General features: G+C 46.1%; 2 protein-coding genes across 4 annotated transcripts in view; one reads left to right on the top strand and one right to left on the bottom strand.

Annotated features, from left to right (window-relative positions):
- Lmbrd2 (LMBR1 domain containing 2) overlaps positions 1-2,301 on the bottom strand; it is a 43,245-nt gene extending 40,944 nt beyond the window's left edge. Inside the window, exon 1 of the mRNA XM_041631293.1 lies at positions 2,109-2,301. The gene's annotated coding sequence lies outside the window, so the exon portion shown is untranslated. The remainder of the gene's footprint in view (positions 1-2,108) is intronic.
- A 165-nt stretch (positions 2,302-2,466) lies between these two features.
- The window catches only part of Skp2 (S-phase kinase associated protein 2), a 29,375-nt gene continuing 15,267 nt past the window's right edge, over positions 2,467-16,574 (top strand). For all 3 annotated transcript variants that reach the window (XM_041631356.1, XM_041631357.1, XM_041631358.1), the window contains exons 1-3: positions 2,467-2,656; positions 3,146-3,417; positions 13,441-13,552. In XM_041631356.1, the coding sequence (XP_041487290.1) occupies positions 2,613-2,656; positions 3,146-3,417; positions 13,441-13,552 (428 nt within the window). In that variant the 5' untranslated portion in view covers positions 2,467-2,612. The remainder of the gene's footprint in view (positions 2,657-3,145; positions 3,418-13,440; positions 13,553-16,574) is intronic.

The raw sequence follows: 16,574 nt of genomic DNA on the forward strand, positions 1-16,574 counted from the left end.
ACAGTTCCACACATGTACGCAAATACGCATATGCCATAAACATGCACATATATATAATAGTCAGCTATGATGGCCAGTCTTTTCTAGCCTCTCCTGGGCCCAGAAAACATTGATTGCCTTGTAATTACGCTGTGTTTTTAGTTGCATAAAGGCCACTGCTGGTGACTTTTCTAAACATCTCACATTTCTCAAGTTATATTGTCACTTTGTGTTCTATATTAAGCTTCTAAAGAGCACTGGATATTATTCAACCTAATAATACTTTCAGTTATATAAAATGATTCTTCTTTTTCCTGGACCCAGATTAATTCCAATGCTGGAAATGTTTTAAGTCTTATTAAAATGAAATCCACTATGTGTTGGGTAAGATTAAATGCGATTAATCAGGAAATAAAATATTTTGCATTAGCAGCAACCACAATATAGCCCTTTACGAGACTAGAGGGGAATCTCTACATACTTAATAATCTCAAATCTTCAATGGATACAATTCCTCTATCAAAAAGAATCATACGTGCCAATTTGAGCCTTAAAACTTTTACCCACTAAGGAAACAGCTGTGATTAGAAGATATGCAAAAAGAGAATAGTTCCATTACCGAGGCAAAGCTTTCCCACCTACAAGATCTTTATTTGAGGTGCTTTTTACTAATTACTTTATATCTCAACACTGTTTATTATCAGGGTGTCAAACTATTTTTGTTGTGTTTTCTTTCTTTAGTTTACAAGCTCTGCCTTGTTCACTCTCCTTAAAAAGTGGACTGCATTTTTTTTTATTGTTTTTGTGAATGAGTTAGAATCATAACAGAAGGGATGGGGTTCAAGAGAAGGTAAATGAGCTTTCCAAAGTAACAAAAAGTAACTATATATGAATCCTCGGAAGGTCTCATTTTTAACATGCTTTCTTACTGCAAGGCTTAATGAATAAATGAATGAATGAACTCTGAATACTCGTCATTGTTTGGGTGGTTGGTTTTGTTGTTTTGTTTTTCTCTGTGTAGCCCTGGACATCCTGGAACTTGCTCTGCAGACCAAGCTGGCCTTGAACTCACAGCTTCTGCCTGCCTCTGCCTCAGGAATGGCCTTTGCTTCCTTTCAATTAAAATCACTTTGAGATCTCTCTCTCTCTCTCTCTCTCTCTCTCTCTCTCTCTCTCTCTCTCTCTGTCATACACACACACCACTCTCACTTTCAAGAACTAAGGGTTTATAAATGCCTCTTCCTCTGTCAATAAGTAATTGATGCAAAGAAGATGTAGAAACACACCTGCGTGAGAGGGATTTAATTCCATTATAAAAAGGAATCTTGCTCCCCCACCACCAAAGAAACACAAAGGCATGTTATCTAACGCACAAACCAATATTAAGTTTTTTATGGGGCTAGCCTGCCTTTTGCTCAACTTCATAAATCCTCTTCATTTTTATTGGACTTGAAATGCGTCCCCTACCCTCTCCCTTGCTGCCCGGGAGTCACATTTTTAGCGCAGTTTGCACACTCGCATTTCGCACGGTCATCCTAATCTAATCGCCCCCGACCTCTTCAAAAAGCCTAAATTAGCCTAGCTTCTTGGCTATGGGTTGAGTCAGAAGCACCGCAACAGCTTCCCAGGGTTTTCTCTCTGCATCGTCGTCTTCTTGTTCCCTTGCCTGCATTTGAGAAACGCATCAAGGATACAAGACACTCGCGGGAAGCCCTGCTGGCCCCTGCTGCCCTAAAATTAAAGCACGGCTTCCCTTGGAATTGCGCTTTAGCTTAAAAAGCCCTGCACACGCAGGGTATCCGATCTGATCCCCAGTCCCGGCCCGTGGGGTGTGTGTGTGCGCCGTGCTATTTCATAGGTGAGGTGAGGATCGTGCCCAGAGCCCCGGTCCTAAGGGCCGCCCACGGCCAGGTGGAGGAAGCAGCCGACTGGCGGGAGGGCAGACGTGCCACCCGCAGCCTCTCACCTGGCGGCCGGGCGACCGAGACAGGGGAGCAGGGCCTGGCGGTGGCGGCAGCTCGCAATGTCGAGCCCCCTCCCACCCCGTCCTTCTACGCCAGGCTGAGCCGGGACCCCAGACCCCGACGCGCCGCACGTCCCCCCCCCCCTTCGCCCCCAACTAGGCTCACCGTCGGATCTCTCCAGACAGCGCCCGGAAGGGCCTGAGAAACTTCGCGTCCGCTGCAGTCTGCCGGCGTCGGAGACACACGGTCCGAGGCGACCGCAGCGATGGTCACCCGAAGGCCTGTGGGCGCGGGGAAAAGAAAAACCCTCACCCAGTCAATAGGCTGACATTTCCCAGTCAGCCTGAGCTCCGCCCACTTCCGCTCGTCCGTCCTTCCCCCGCCCCCCCTCCCGTCCCGCCCTGCGCCGCGGAGGGTTGTGGGTATCCGTAGGGCTGGGCAAAAAGGAGGAGGGAATCTAGTCGGACAGCGAGCACGCCCAGAACTACAATTCCCAGCAGGCAACGGGGCGTCAGAAGGCGGCTGCTGGAGAGCGGGATGCAGAACTCCGCGCGCGCGGTGGTGATGGAACGTTGCTAGTTCGCGGGTCCGGCTGTGGGGCCCCGTGGGGGGAATCTCTCTGCGCCGCGCGCTGGAGCGGGAGTCTGGAAGCAGGCAGATCTTCAATTAATGCACGCATTCAAAACCCCTGAATCCGTGGACGCAATGCACAGGTAAACCGATTGCAAAAACGGGGCAAAGCATGAATGAATCGTTTGAATGCTTTTAGGCCGCGAATGTTGCTCCTTGCTCAAATAATCTTTTTTTGTGAGTGGTTGCCTAGCCCCTTTTTTTGAAGAAAGTGGATGGATGCATGCTTTAGTGAGAATATCTGTGCCTTTCAATTCGGCTCTCTAATTGGGTTTTCCTCCCACTCTTTTGAATCATGGTATGAATGCTGTCCCTCTTTTTCCCTCCACGGGAAGAAGTTATTGAGGCCTTCTGCGTGACCATCAGTCCCAAAGCCTTTCATAGTGGGGTGTGTATGGGTTTCCGATTTTCTCTTTTCATTCTTGGAAGCTTGCTGCAGACATGTTAAATTGCAGTATTGTTTCTTGGTGTGACTTTTCCACACTGCGTACTTGACGCTTCTTTCATTCCTGCCTTGGAATTATTTAGGGGTGTGCTTTCACAAGGATTGGGGAATGTGTGCCCTTCTGCAGGAAGCACCTTCAGGAGATTCCGGACCAGAGTAGCAACGTCACCACCAGCTTCACGTGGGGATGGGATTCCAACAAGACTTCTGAACTGCTCTCCGGCATGGGTGTCTCTGCCTTGGAGAAGGAGGAGGTGGACAGTGAGAACATTCCACATGAACTGCTCTCAAACCTCGGCCACCCTCAGAGCCCCCCAAGGAAACGGCTAAAGAGCAAAGGCAGCGAAAAAGACTTTGTGATCATCCGTCGGCCTAAGCTCAATCGAGAGAACTTTCCAGGTACCGTATGGCACTAAAATTCAAGTTGTGTAAGAAATGGATCGAAGTGTTCTGTTTTGAACTAAGTTGATTGAACTATTTCCTTGGGGAATCTTTAGGATGGGTACCTAAAACCGCCTAGTTTTGAAGTGTTGCAGTGAAGTGGAAAGCAGTCTCTTACGGAATCTTGGTAGGTCTTTATCTTCTGGTTCACAATTGACTTGAAACTTTTAACCCAGGAGACAGCATTCCTGCCCTTTTCCTTACAAGGGAATCTCCCCGCTCAAAGTCCAGCTCAGCACACTGATAAATGGGGATATAAGCAAGGGTCTCAGAGGATTGCTTTGGTCCTAATCCACTGCTCTGTACCAGAGTGAACTTTATATCTTAAGCATTTAGGTTATTTGTAGACTCATTAGGAAGGTAAATGTTAATCTAGGAGGAGGATGTTTACCTCCCTGCTCCACTTGTAACAGACTCCTGGGGTGCTGAATTTCCATTACTGTGGCGTTATAGTTACAGTCATAGAGCCCTAAAACTTAGTCTGGTCCCCAGTGTTCCCCTATATCCAGCTAGCTAGTCATTGTGGCTAAACCTCATGTGTAACAAATGATCCAAACAATGGGTTTATAGTTTCAGCTTTTCTCTCAGTTCTATCTCCCGATGTAAAATGGATTGATGAAAATGGGATTTACCTTAAATGAGTCCCTTACTAGTGACTCCCAGTCCCTGATTCCCCAAGCATTTGTAAATCAGTGCCCCCAGGGTAGATCAAGACTCCAGCACTCAGCCACAGAGTAAATAAAGTGTATTGACCTGAGGCATAGTCAGGGTTTTTGTGTTGCTTGTTTGGTGAGCTTTTTTGTTTTGTTTTCTTTTAGTCTTGTAAAAGAGTGATTCAGCAAGTATTTGCTGCAGAGATACACCGTGTGCTCCACAGTTTAATGCTACGAATACAGCAGTGAACAAAACATACACATTTTTAAAGAGCTTAGAGCGTCCTTTCCAGTGAGGGGATTATACTGTAAACACAGTGGACATGCTATTTTATGTGATGTGTTAGGTCCATGGCAGCTAAAAACAAAAATACATGAAGAGTGGGAGAATGGAAGTCCTGGAGTCAGAAGATAGAGGTCAAACTGGGTGTTGACGAAAACCCTTAATTGGGCAGCTACCTTTAAGCAAAGGCAAGGAGGGAGAGAGCAAGAGTAGGTCTGGAAAATGTCTCCTGGTGTAAAGAACCTAAGGCAAAAGGAAGAGCCACTGTAAGATCCCAGAGAACAGGACGAGCCATATAGTAAGGGTAGAATAGGGAGGGAGAAAGATGCTTCCTGGTGGACTTGAGTACTTAACGGTCTTGCCTCATTGAACACGCCCAGTCCTTCTTTTTTGTTTTTTTTTTTTAATATTTATTTATTTATTTATTTATTATGTGTACAGCATTCTTTCCACGTGTGCCCGCATGCCAGAAGGGGGCACCAGGTCTCATTATAGATGGCTGTGAGCCACCATGTGGTTGCTGGGAATTGAACTCAGGACCTCTGGAAGAGCAGTCAGTGCTCTTAACCACTGAGCCATCTCTCCAGCCCTTTTGTTTTGTTGTTTTGAGACTGGGTTTCTCTGTATAAGTGACCCTGGCTGTCCTGGAACTCTAGACCAGGCTGGCCTCAAACTAACCCCTGCCCACTGAACCCTTGAAAGGGACACGTTGTTAAACAGACTGAACTGTAGCAGATAGAGGATACATGCTCTGAGACTTGTTACCATATGGGGAGAGAGGAGCAGTGCTCAGAGTCTGGCCAGAGTTGAGACTGTCAGTGGAGGTGAGCGGAGTCGACACGGAAACAGGATGAGTGGTGGATGGGTAAACAGACTGAGGAAAGCATAGATGTGAAGCCCTGCAGAGCCAACGTAAATACCCGCTTTGTAGTCTGGTGTGGTGGCCCACGCCTTTAATCCAGCACTCTAGAGGCCGAAGCAGGCGGATCTCCTGTTAGAGGCCAGCCTGGACCAAACAGTGAGCTCCAGCAGAGTATCTCAAAAAAAAAAAAGAAAAGAAAAGAAAAAATCTGTTCTGGCTTCTCAAAACCTCTGTAAGAAAGGGAGCGAACCCACATCAATGCCAGGTATGGTGTCTGGTGGCCACATCTCTAGTCCCGGGGCTTAGGAGGCTGAGGTGGGAGGCTAGGGGATTCCCGGAAAGCATGAGCTTTGCGGTGAGGCTGCCTCAAAATTGGAAACCTAAGCAAATAAATAATAATATATGAGGTCAACTAGAGAGTTATGGAGGTAAGTTCAGACAAATCTGCACTTGAATCCTGATGCCGCCATTTATCTCTCTTGGGAAATTACATGAGCTGTCTGAGGAGGAGACTTTGAGTGTCCTGGGCTGGATGGGGGCGGGGTGGGGGTGGGAGGAGCCCTTGGTGCAGCACTAACTCACCTCCAGTCCTGCTGGTTGAGTGAGGGCCTTCCTTCCCTCAGCCAAAGTGTAGAGGAGAGGACCTGAACTGGCGCAATCAATGAGTCTGCACTTGGTTGTCTTTGTTTCTCTATTTATTATTATCTAAGACAGACCTTGCTGTGTAACCCTGGTTGATCTGGTATTCACTGTGTAGTTTTGAAATCTCAGCCTTCCTCTTGCTTCAGCCCGCCTCACGAGTGCTAGGAAGGCAGTAATGAGATACCACACCCAGCTTCTGTTGTTTATTTAATAGGCTCTCCTTGTCCAGGATGACCTTGAACTCGGGACAGTCCTGTCCGCTTCCCAAAGGACAGTCCTGTCTCCGCTTCCCAAATGGTCGGAGTGTAGTCAGTCAACCCAGAAATGAGCCTAGACTTTAAGACTGACTTTTAAAACGTATGCCTGAAATGAGGGAGGAAAAATCTTGACTTTTAGGATTATTGTGACCTAGGAATAGGGAAGGCAATGGCATGCATTTCTGCATACATGGACTTACATGTGCATGCATTGGTCAATTGCTGTGGCTAAGGAGTGAGCTCGTGCTGTAAGCTGAGAGAGACAGCTGCAGGAGAGGAGTCCCACCAAGCCCCCAGAAGCCAGCCTAGGCCTCCAGTGTGGCAGGGTTCTCACTGCACCGAATTTTGCTTGCAGTTGTCAGGACAGGTGGCTAATAACTGCCAGGATTAGGGCAGGACAGGCTCCACCTGCTGTACACAGTGATCTGGTAACTGGCCCGGGGCTTTTGTTGGTTCTTTGCTAAGCAAGCTTTCCCCACAGGCTGCATTCCAGCCTCACATCTGGCAACCCCTCATCTGTGTGTGTGGGATGATGAAAGCTGTGTGGCCATCCATCCTATAGCAGAGCAGGTCTGGTTGTCCCTTGGGGCCAGGGTACAGGAGGAATTGGGAGGAAGGAGTCCAGAAATGAAGCCAGCTGCGGAAAGAGGGCAATCGCGTTTTGTTTATGGTCATTAAATGCCTGTTCCCTGCCTTTTAAATAGGTGAGGATCATAGAAATGTGGCTGAACTAATGTGTTGAGCAGCTCTTCCATGGCTGTGAAACCACTGCAAACTGCAGACCCTACAAAGGTCTCTCAGACTGGAAACTCCAAAGTTCAGGGTATATCAGAATCCACAAGGGACCTTGTCTGAAGTAAAGAATTCCTGAGCTGCTGATCCAAGAATTTCCTGAGCCTGAGAATCTGTGTGTTAATATCCCAAGGCAAACATTTTTCCTCTCAGTCCTTTTTTAGCTAGTAAGAAATATATTTTATATTGTAATAGGGGGATTTGAAACAAGAGATTCATAGAACTATCATTTTCCTGTCCCTAAGATATTCTATTCTACATTATTCTTAAGATAATAATAATAATAGGGCTGGGAAGATAGCTCCACAAGTCAAGGCTTTTGCCTGCAATCCTGAGACCCTAAGTTCCCATCCCTTGAATCTACAAGGTGGAAGGAGAGAGCCAACTACCCCAACCTCCACACCCCTACCCTTGCTTACACAAAATAAAATGTTTTGTCCAAAACCAAATAATAATAATAAACCTACCAAATTGATTGCATGATCCATCAGTAACTTTAGCTAACAATTCCCATTCCCAAATCTCTGTTCTATAGGAGTCATTTTGGGCACACTTTCTGTCATCTTTGTTTTATGGTTTCCTTGCATTCACTCAACATTTTAATTTTTACTTATTTATTTATTCGCTTTGAGACTAGGTATCCCTGTGTAACTGTGGCTGGAACTCACTGTTCAGATCTGGTTGGTTTCAACATCCCACACTCTTCCTGTCTCTTCCTCCAAAATGCTGGGACTATGGACATGTGCCACCAGCCCTGGCAAAGCAGATATCAATTAAATGCTGATCTAAGGATTGGGAATATGGTAGTAACAGTGAACAAATGGCCCAACTATCATAACTTGAGTGCCCTTGTTCTTTTGTTAATTCTCCCATCCCACAAGGGTGAGCAAGTCTTCCAGAGAAATATTTGGCCCACTGCACCCAGAATGCAAATATAATAATAGCTGGTACAACCTCGTGCCGTCTCTTTATTGTTTGTGGGACAATGAAGGAAAATTCAAATAGAGTAGCAGAAATCTGTGCAGTTAGTTGCCTAAGAAGAAAGCATGCAATATCAGGTACCACCCAAATCAAGCCAGTAACAGTGATCAAGATGTGTGTCCCCTCCATAAAATCATTTATTTAAAAAATATGTTAGTATCAGGGTCTTAGTACCTTCTCCTGAAATACAATTTGATTACAAAAGGCTAAATAGAGGAACAGTGTGTGTGTGTGTGTTGGTTTTGTGTGTGTACTGTCCTGCTTGTCTTTAAACCTCTGATTAGTGAAGTGCACTTTCTGCTCTTTAGAAGATCCGAACTGGAGTCCTATAAGCTGCTCACAACTTCCTGTAACTCCAGTTCCGGCAGATCCAACCCCTCTGGCCTCTGTGTGCACCTATTCCTATGCATACATATTCACAGACACATTCGTGCATATAATTTAGTTATTTTTTTTAATCACAAGCTAGGGAATCGTTTTGGATAGGCAGTTTGAATCTTGAGTGTTGGTGATATTCAGCTAAATAAGGCAAGTCAGCTATACTACAGAGATTCTACACACCCCTCTTTCCCAAGGAGTTTGAAGGGCATGGAGAGCTAGCCACAGATAAGGAGGCTGGGCTTGCTTCTGAGGAGAAATTAGAAGCTGTGGTGGTTAGCTACCTCTGAATACTGCCGGGGCGAAGGTTGGTGGTGTCTGCAGAAGCACGTGGAGAAAAGACCTCTGAATAGTCCCTTCCTGTGCTTGCAAACAGACCAGGCAGCCATGTTGTCGAGAATCCAGGAAACAGATGGCTGATGTTTTGAGAATTAAATATGGCAAGTAAAATTAGATTAAGTGTATCACAGCCTGGATTTCAGCCACCAGTGCAGCTACTGGAGACAAATTTCGGTCCCATCTGCCGGGACAGCAGCGAATTCCAGGCTCATCTCCCTCTACGCAGGGCCCCCAGAGGTGGGGTTGTTCTGTATAGTCAACTAAATGGAGCCCTAGGTACCTTGCTGCTAGCTGAAGTTCTATATACCCTGGACCTGCACCTCCCATTTGGTGGGAAACTCAGTGATACCTCTCAGCATCTCTGCATGCTTTGTTGAGCTCTTTTATCTTCCATGCCCTCCATGGGCCAGCGGGATGCTGTGCGATCCTCTGGCAATTACACTCATGCCTGCAATGCCGTCTGCCACCTCTGTGACCGTGTACCTTCGCTTTGGGGCATGGGAATCTGAAACCCATGATTACCTCTTGGTTCTGCCTAGTAATTGTCACCTTTGTAAAATTATTTGGCATCATTGAGATAAGTGTCCTCATAAATAAAAATGAGATTAATAGTAGGTATATAGGTGGCTGCAAAGATTAGCACCAGTGTAGTTTTTACAAATGGCAAGAGCTTTTAGGGCTTCTAGTAGATGACAGTTTTAATTGTTATGTATTTAATAGTCCCATTTGCCACGGAGGCTTTTGGACATGAGCTGTGCCTCATACCCAGCTCTCAAAACTAGTTTATTAGTCAAAAAACACCCATGATGTTTGTTATAAGCCAATCAATTATTGTTCAAAGAAGAAATTGGTCCCAAGAGGCCAACGGTTTCGACCATATTTAAAATAAAACCAGCATTCTTCTCTGAAATATCGGTCAGGCAGTTTCTAATATTCAGTATCAGGTTCTGTTGCTAGCATTAGGCATGTGGTAATTAATTGGTTAAGAAAGGTTAGCCAGTCACACGAAGAATTAACAGAGGCATAAATGGTTCGATGCACTCAGCAAATATTTATCAGGTGTCATTCCCATGCTAGCCGGTGCACATTGCAGGATATGCAAACAAACCTGGGTGTGGGACTTTGGTGGTGACCTGGAAATGCTTCTCTGAGCAGATGTCTTTTAAGCTGAAATCTGGGATAAGCTGTACTACAAAGCCTCCCTTACGATGGACTGTTTTCTTGGAAGATTTTGTTGCCTGGGCCTGCTGGATTGCATCCAGCATTATACTATTCCTCCTGCCATGTGACGGCTTCCTACTGTTCTACTTTTTTTTCTGCTTGGTTAGACGTTCCTAATAAAATAGCAAACACCAAACGTGATCAGATCCTGCCCTGCGTTTCTGGACAAGCTTCTCTAATTTCCCTCCCTATGTCATCTTTAATGGACATTGTAGTTGGCCGGCCCATAATCCCTTGCAACTCACCTTTTCCATGGTGCCCTAAACTCTCTCCTGAACACAGCAGCTGTGCTCCAGGGCTTTCTCTGGGCAGGAATGCTGAGGAGTTAACATCGAGCCCAGAGCTAATAATCAGCTGCAGTTGGTGAACTCATACTCCAGCACCCTTACCCTTGGGTGGGACAGCTCAGAGCCAGGTTCCAGGTGGTCTTGGGGATTGCAGGGAACCTCTGGGGGTCTGAACCAGGTATAGCAACAAGCTATGTGCCGCAGCTGGCCTCCCTTCATTCCCTGTCTGTCTTCCCCACCTCTCCAGTGCTTCCTGTCATTATGTGCCAGATAAACTCCTAGAAGTCAGACCCTCAGGACCTGCTTCTGGAGTTGGTCAGCTCAGATAGAGGGAGGTAGGGGTTGGGTAACCCCCCTGCAGCATTTGCACGGGCCTTCCTCTGAACCTCAGGTTTTGCCTGTTCATGAATATCCAAAGCAGAATTGAAAAAAGGAAAAGTGGGGGAAAAGTCAGAAGGAAAGTGGGCTGGTTTAGTGAGGAAAGAAGGGCTCTCTGGGCAGGAAAGATTGCCTCTCCAACTTCATAATTTAAAGTTTGCATCACCTCCTCTCCACAGTGAAGAGCTTTGCAAAGACATCTGTTTAGTCTCCTTCCTACAGACCTAGAGAGACTCAATACTCAGCCTCACAGACTGGGACCATCGTGGCTAGGATTCCAGTGAGAGCAGAGTTCTTAGTATAGTAATTCTCAGATACACTGGGGATGGGACAGGATGGTCCCCGTAAATCACAGGAAAATCTCAGCTTCCAGCGCTTGGGAGATAGAGAGAGGCAAGAGGATTGGGAATTCAAGCTGGGAAATCAGCCTTCTTCAGCTGCACAGTAAGATCAACGCTAGTGGAGTACATAGCCTTGAGATCCTGCCTCAAACACCGAAAATGGATAAACAACAAAGAAGAGGGACAGTGACAGGCCTTGATTGAGCAACGAGGAGCCACTACTTCCCAGAAAACTTCCCTGACCACTCTTCTGCCCCAGGTGCTGCCTAGACTTCTAGGCCTTCCTGTAGCTAAGTATGATCCTTGAAAGCATGATCCTTTGTCTGTCTCAAATTCTTAATAGAGTAAGGATTGGGACTGCAATTAGGCTCTCTTTGTATCCCTGGAACAAACCATGGGATTCGTGCTCAGTGAATAAAAGATCAAATTTTTCTTTTTAGTATGCAAAAATCAGTTTTTTCTTTGCAAGATCTTGTGGACAAGTGGGGCCTGAACAGATGAGTGGATAATGAAATCATGTACATAAGCGACCGTCATTGATCATGAGGCTTCCCATAGGAGGGGCCCTTAGCAGCAATTTTATTTTAAATGAATAGCATCCAAATGCAACCCCAAATGACGAATCCTAAGAATTCCAGTAGGTTCTAGTGGCTGGAAGACATTTCCAAATAAGCAGCGGATGAAAGAATGAGCTGAGGCCTCGCAGGAAAAGGTCGAGCCTTGCGCTCAGCAATGTGGACACAAGCTGAGTGTCTGGCTCTGTTGAAAGGGTGCAATTGAAAGACGACAGTCCAGGAAGACTGTCACATGCGCCACCCTCCTCAGCGCCCTTCTCCCCTGAGGCCCCTTCCAGTGTTCACAGTGCCTGGTTGGTGGATATGCTCTATAAACTGCAGATCCCGCGAATACAGGTTTCTTTTCAGCTTTGGGGACAGGAGGATACCTGAATTAGATCAACTGGAGGTAGGATTGTAGAGGAACTGCTGAGAAAAGCTGCGCTGACCTTTCTCCCACTCCAGTCTGTTGTCACACAGCCACGGTGATCTTTCCAGAACTTAAATGAACTTCTGGCAAGCCTGGGCTCACAATCATTTTGTAGTTCCTTGTTAAATCAAAGCCACGGTCTTCATAGCTCCCCCACCCCCTGCTCCTCATTATTTTCTATCTTTCACAATGTTCTTCAGCACAAACACGCCTGTTTCCGGTCTGGAACAGAGGGACTGGGCCCACTTCCCACTTGGATCCATCCTGACTCAGTGATCACTGGCCCCAGGAACACCCTCCCCCGACACTGTGTTCAAACCTAATGGCTGTGCCTAAGTTTCACTACCTGGCTGAATTTTTCTTCGTAGCTGGAATCTTTTTCAATGTGTTACATAATGTACTTGTTTTGCGTGTAATTGTCCTTTTCCCTCCATAATGCACTTGCTTCCTGAAGGTATTTTGTCTGCTGATCTTCCCTTAGCACCTGAAGTGATACTTGGCATCGTAGGTAGCGGAGAATCTTGAAATATTTGTGAATTAAATAAGAACCGGGTGGTATTGGCATACACCTTTAATCCCAGCACTCTAAGTTGAAGGCCAGCCTGGTGTACAGATCTAGTTCCTGGTCAATCATGGCTATACAAAGAAATCCTGTCTTCAAAAGAAAAAGAAAAGCATCTTTCCAAAATTGCCTTTTTAGGTACATGAACTGGGATGTGCTTTCTGTTCTCCAAGAACTTACGTGTAAGTCCAGATCACAGGACCACCTCGTAGCTTCAAGCTTACAGTGTGTTGGTTGGCTGGGGATCTGCTCTGTGCCAGGATTAATCAAGCTGCCCCTGCCAGTGTTTGACTAACTAGTGCCCAGGGGAATAACAAAGGGAAAAATATTCTTGTTTCTCAAGTCTGACTGCTGAGAAGGTGGGATGCTCATAGCAGGCTGTGTGTCTTTATTGTGTTTCTGTTTCTGTGATAAACACCATGACAACGTACAGAAGAAAGAGTTCATCTGGGCTTACGCTTCCAGAGAGCTAGAGTCCATGGTGCCAGGGAGTCCTGGCAGCAGAACAGGCTGGGAGCTCACATCTTGAATCACAAGCAGGAAGCTGAGAAAGCGAACTGGGAGTGGCATGAGACTTTGAAGCTCAAAGCCCACCCAAGTGACATACTTCTTCCTCCAGGAAAGTCACACCTCCGAAACCTGCCCAAACAGCATCGCCAACTGGGAATTTGGCAACACCTTTAATCCCAGTGCTCGGGGCAGGATCTCTGAGTTCAAGGCCAGCCTGGTTTACTGTTCTAGTTCTTCTAGTTCCAAGACAATCATGCTTACACGAAGAAACCTTGTCTCGAAAACACAAAAGACGGGGGGTGGGGGGGGGTGGGGGGGGGGTGGAATTCATTGAAATCACCACAGTGTGTAAGTCAGTGCATGGTATAGAAGAATAAATATGAGGATGAAGAGTTTGGCTGAAATGCCCTTTAAAGCTAAGTGGCATGTGGCTGACAAATGCTTGGAGAGGCCCCGTGACTTGGACAAGGAAGAATTCAGTGACAGAAACCCTGTTTTTGCCTCCATGCAGGTGTTTCCTGGGACTCCCTTCCAGATGAGCTGCTTCTTGGGATCTTCTCCTGCCTGTGCCTCCCTGAGCTGCTGAGAGTCTCTGGAGTCTGCAAGAGGTGGTACCGCCTCTCGTGAGTATTTCTCACCCTTTGGGACATATATGCAGGGGAAGAGCATAGCTGCCCCAAGCCAACTAAACACCTTTTTGTTATAGTTAGAAGTCTGTTTCCTCCTTTCCCTGTCGGAGGGAGGAGTCTCCTGTAAATCTATTGCTCCATTCCTGGCCTATGTTCAGCTCTGCCCTTGTTTGCAAAGTATACACCTGCTTGGGCCAGGTGGCGTGCTAAGATTGGGGGTGTTCTGGAGGGTGGCAAGACAGCCCAGTACAGGGGACCAGACTGGTAGCTCGGGGTAGGGGTACAGCCTCTGAGCTTGGGCAGAGTGTGAACCCAGCCTTATTTACATGTTCCACATGATCTGAACACATTTCTGGCTACCCTGCATGTCAGATGGCCACAGCTGCACCTTCATCATGGGATAGTCATAACGGATAAAGTGAAAAGTGCCAGTATATTGCCTGACTCGGCACAAGTGCTATCTGTGGTAGTCTTAGGTGGTTCTTGGCTATATTTAAATTTGTGGTCAAGGGGAGTGAACCAAGAAGGCAGGGACAGAGATGATATGCGGGCTGTTTGTTCTTTTTGTTGTTCTCTGGTGTGCTGGGATTATACCCACTGCCTCAGACGTGTGAGGCACGGGCTTTTATCTGAGCTACATACACCCCTCCAGGCCCAAGCCTAGGCAGTTTTCTTAGGGATGAAAAAGTTCGCACGGTAGTGGCTACATTTCACCATCCCCACCAAAGGACTTTTTTCCCCCACCAGATATGCATTTGTTCACACCATGCAAACAAATCTATTAACCTTTATACAAACGTGTACATATTTAAGGTATGCAATCAGTATGGTTTGCTGTAGGTGTGGGTCCCTAAATAGCTACTCTCCTCAAGCCAATTACCATACCCGTCATCTTACTTAGTTCTTTTTCCACGGGTGTGGCTAAAGCACCTAAAATAACACTCTTTAGCAAAAGTTCCCAAGTCCAGGACAATATTACCAGTCCTCAGGTAGTACATTAGCTCCTAAGACTTGTTTATCTGTGTGTCCGCCCAGTGCTGTTGACGTCCATCTTCCCTTTGGTTCAGTAACCATCTCTGTTATGCTAGAATAATAACCGACATAGCAATTTAATCTTCCGCACGGGTTGAAATGACAATTTTGTTGTTGTTGTTGTTGTTGTTTATTTGTTTTTGTTTTTGTTTTTTTGGTTTTGGTTTTTTTAAGACAGGGTTTCTCTGTGGTTTTGGAGCCTGTCCTGGAACTAGCTCTTGTAGACCAGGCTGGTCTCGAACTCACAGAGATCTGCTTGCCTCTGCCTCCCAAGTGCTGGGATTAAAGGCGTGCGCCACCACCGCCCATGAAATGACAATTTTATATTACTCTAGTTTATGACTTGAAGAAACTTCAGGGTCAAGAACAGTACTTTGTGAAGTGAACTTTAAAATAAGACTTGTTAGCTCCCCAGCCTTCACCATTACCAGTTACATTTGGCTTAGGATTGGGATGGCTGCTGAGTTCATTTTCCCTTTCCACGTCAGTGCTGTGTTATCTGGGGCAAGGTGAATGCTTCAAGACTTTTCCTGGGTTCTAGACTAAACCAGCTGTTGTTTACCTCTTTGAAAGGAGAGACATTGAGATCTGAGATGATCAAGAATGTTCTGCTCTCAGAGTGAACAAGAAAAAGATACAAAGCATGCCACCTTCTAAGGATATCGTATTTATAGTCTACTCTTCCTCCTCCGCATTCCCAGACAGGGTTTCTCTGTAGCTTTGGAGCTTGTCCTGGAACTAGCTCTTGTAGACCAGGCTGGCCTCAAACTCACAGAGATCCGCCTGCCTCTGTCCCCCGTGTGCTGGGATTAAAGGCATGTGCCACCACCGCCCGGCTAGTCTGTCAAATCATATTACTAGCAGATTTTTTTGTAGCAAAATTCTTTTAGAACTGGCCAGTGGAGTGTTTATTTCCAATATGTCTAAAAGAGAGAGTTCCAGTGCACTAAGGCTTTTAAAATGGTCTCTCATAGCCGGGCGGTGGTGGCGTATGCCTTTAATCCCAGCACTTGGGAAGCAGAGGCAGGCGGATCTCTGTGAGTTCGAGGCCAGCCTGGTATACGAAAGCTAGTTCCAGGACAGGTTCCAAAGCTACAGAGATACCCTGTCTCGAAAAACAAAATAAAACAGAATGGTCTCTCATTTGCTTGCACTTCATGCTTTCTCCAACTTTCTCAATTAAGTTCAGCTGTGGCTAGTAAAGCTCTTACTGTAGGGGCTAAAGAGATGGCTCGGTGGTTAAGAGGCCTTGTTGCCCCTCCCCCCCAGTGGACCAGAGTTCATTGCTCAGCACCCACTTCCAGCAGTTCACAAATGCAGGTAGTTCCAGCTGGCCTCGGAGGGCACCTACCTACACACACACACACACACAGCATTTGCTTACACCGACATATACACATTAATAAAAATAAAATAAGACTTTAAGAAGAAACACTAAGTGGAGCTCAGTCCAGTTTTGGAACCTCCCTTTTATGATAGAAACTACATCTAATGTGTTTACCTCTTTCCTTTAACGTTAATATAAATGTGTACAAGCACACTCATCCACATGAATATGGACCAGAGCCAATCTGTGACTTGTTCCTGCCTGTGTGATCGATGTGTCTCATAAAATAATTCCGACTTTTCTTCCTTCATTTATATTTTCATGGACCTTGGTAACCGTGGCAACCCATCAACACGTAACAGTGGAGAACAGGAAGGACTGTTTGGGAAGTTTATTTTTAGATTTTTTTTTTTTTTTTTTTGGTTTTTCGAGACAGGGTTTCTCTGTAGCTTTGGAGCCTGTCCTGGAACTCCCTTTATAGACCAGGCTGGCCTCGAACTCCCAGAGATCCGCCTGCCTCTGCCTCCCGAGTGCTGGGATTAAAGGCGTGCGCCACCACCGCCCGGCTTTTAGATGATTTTTAAACGTTACACTTAATGATGGTATTTTGTTCGCCGGTTCTAGGTTATTTGTCATTCTAGCATGTGATAATCTAGA

This window comes from Microtus oregoni, unplaced genomic scaffold, assembly GCF_018167655.1.
Source record: "Microtus oregoni isolate MIOR12 unplaced genomic scaffold, Mior012 000036F_ref0000092, whole genome shotgun sequence".
Classification (NCBI taxonomy): Eukaryota; Metazoa; Chordata; class Mammalia; order Rodentia; family Cricetidae; genus Microtus; species Microtus oregoni.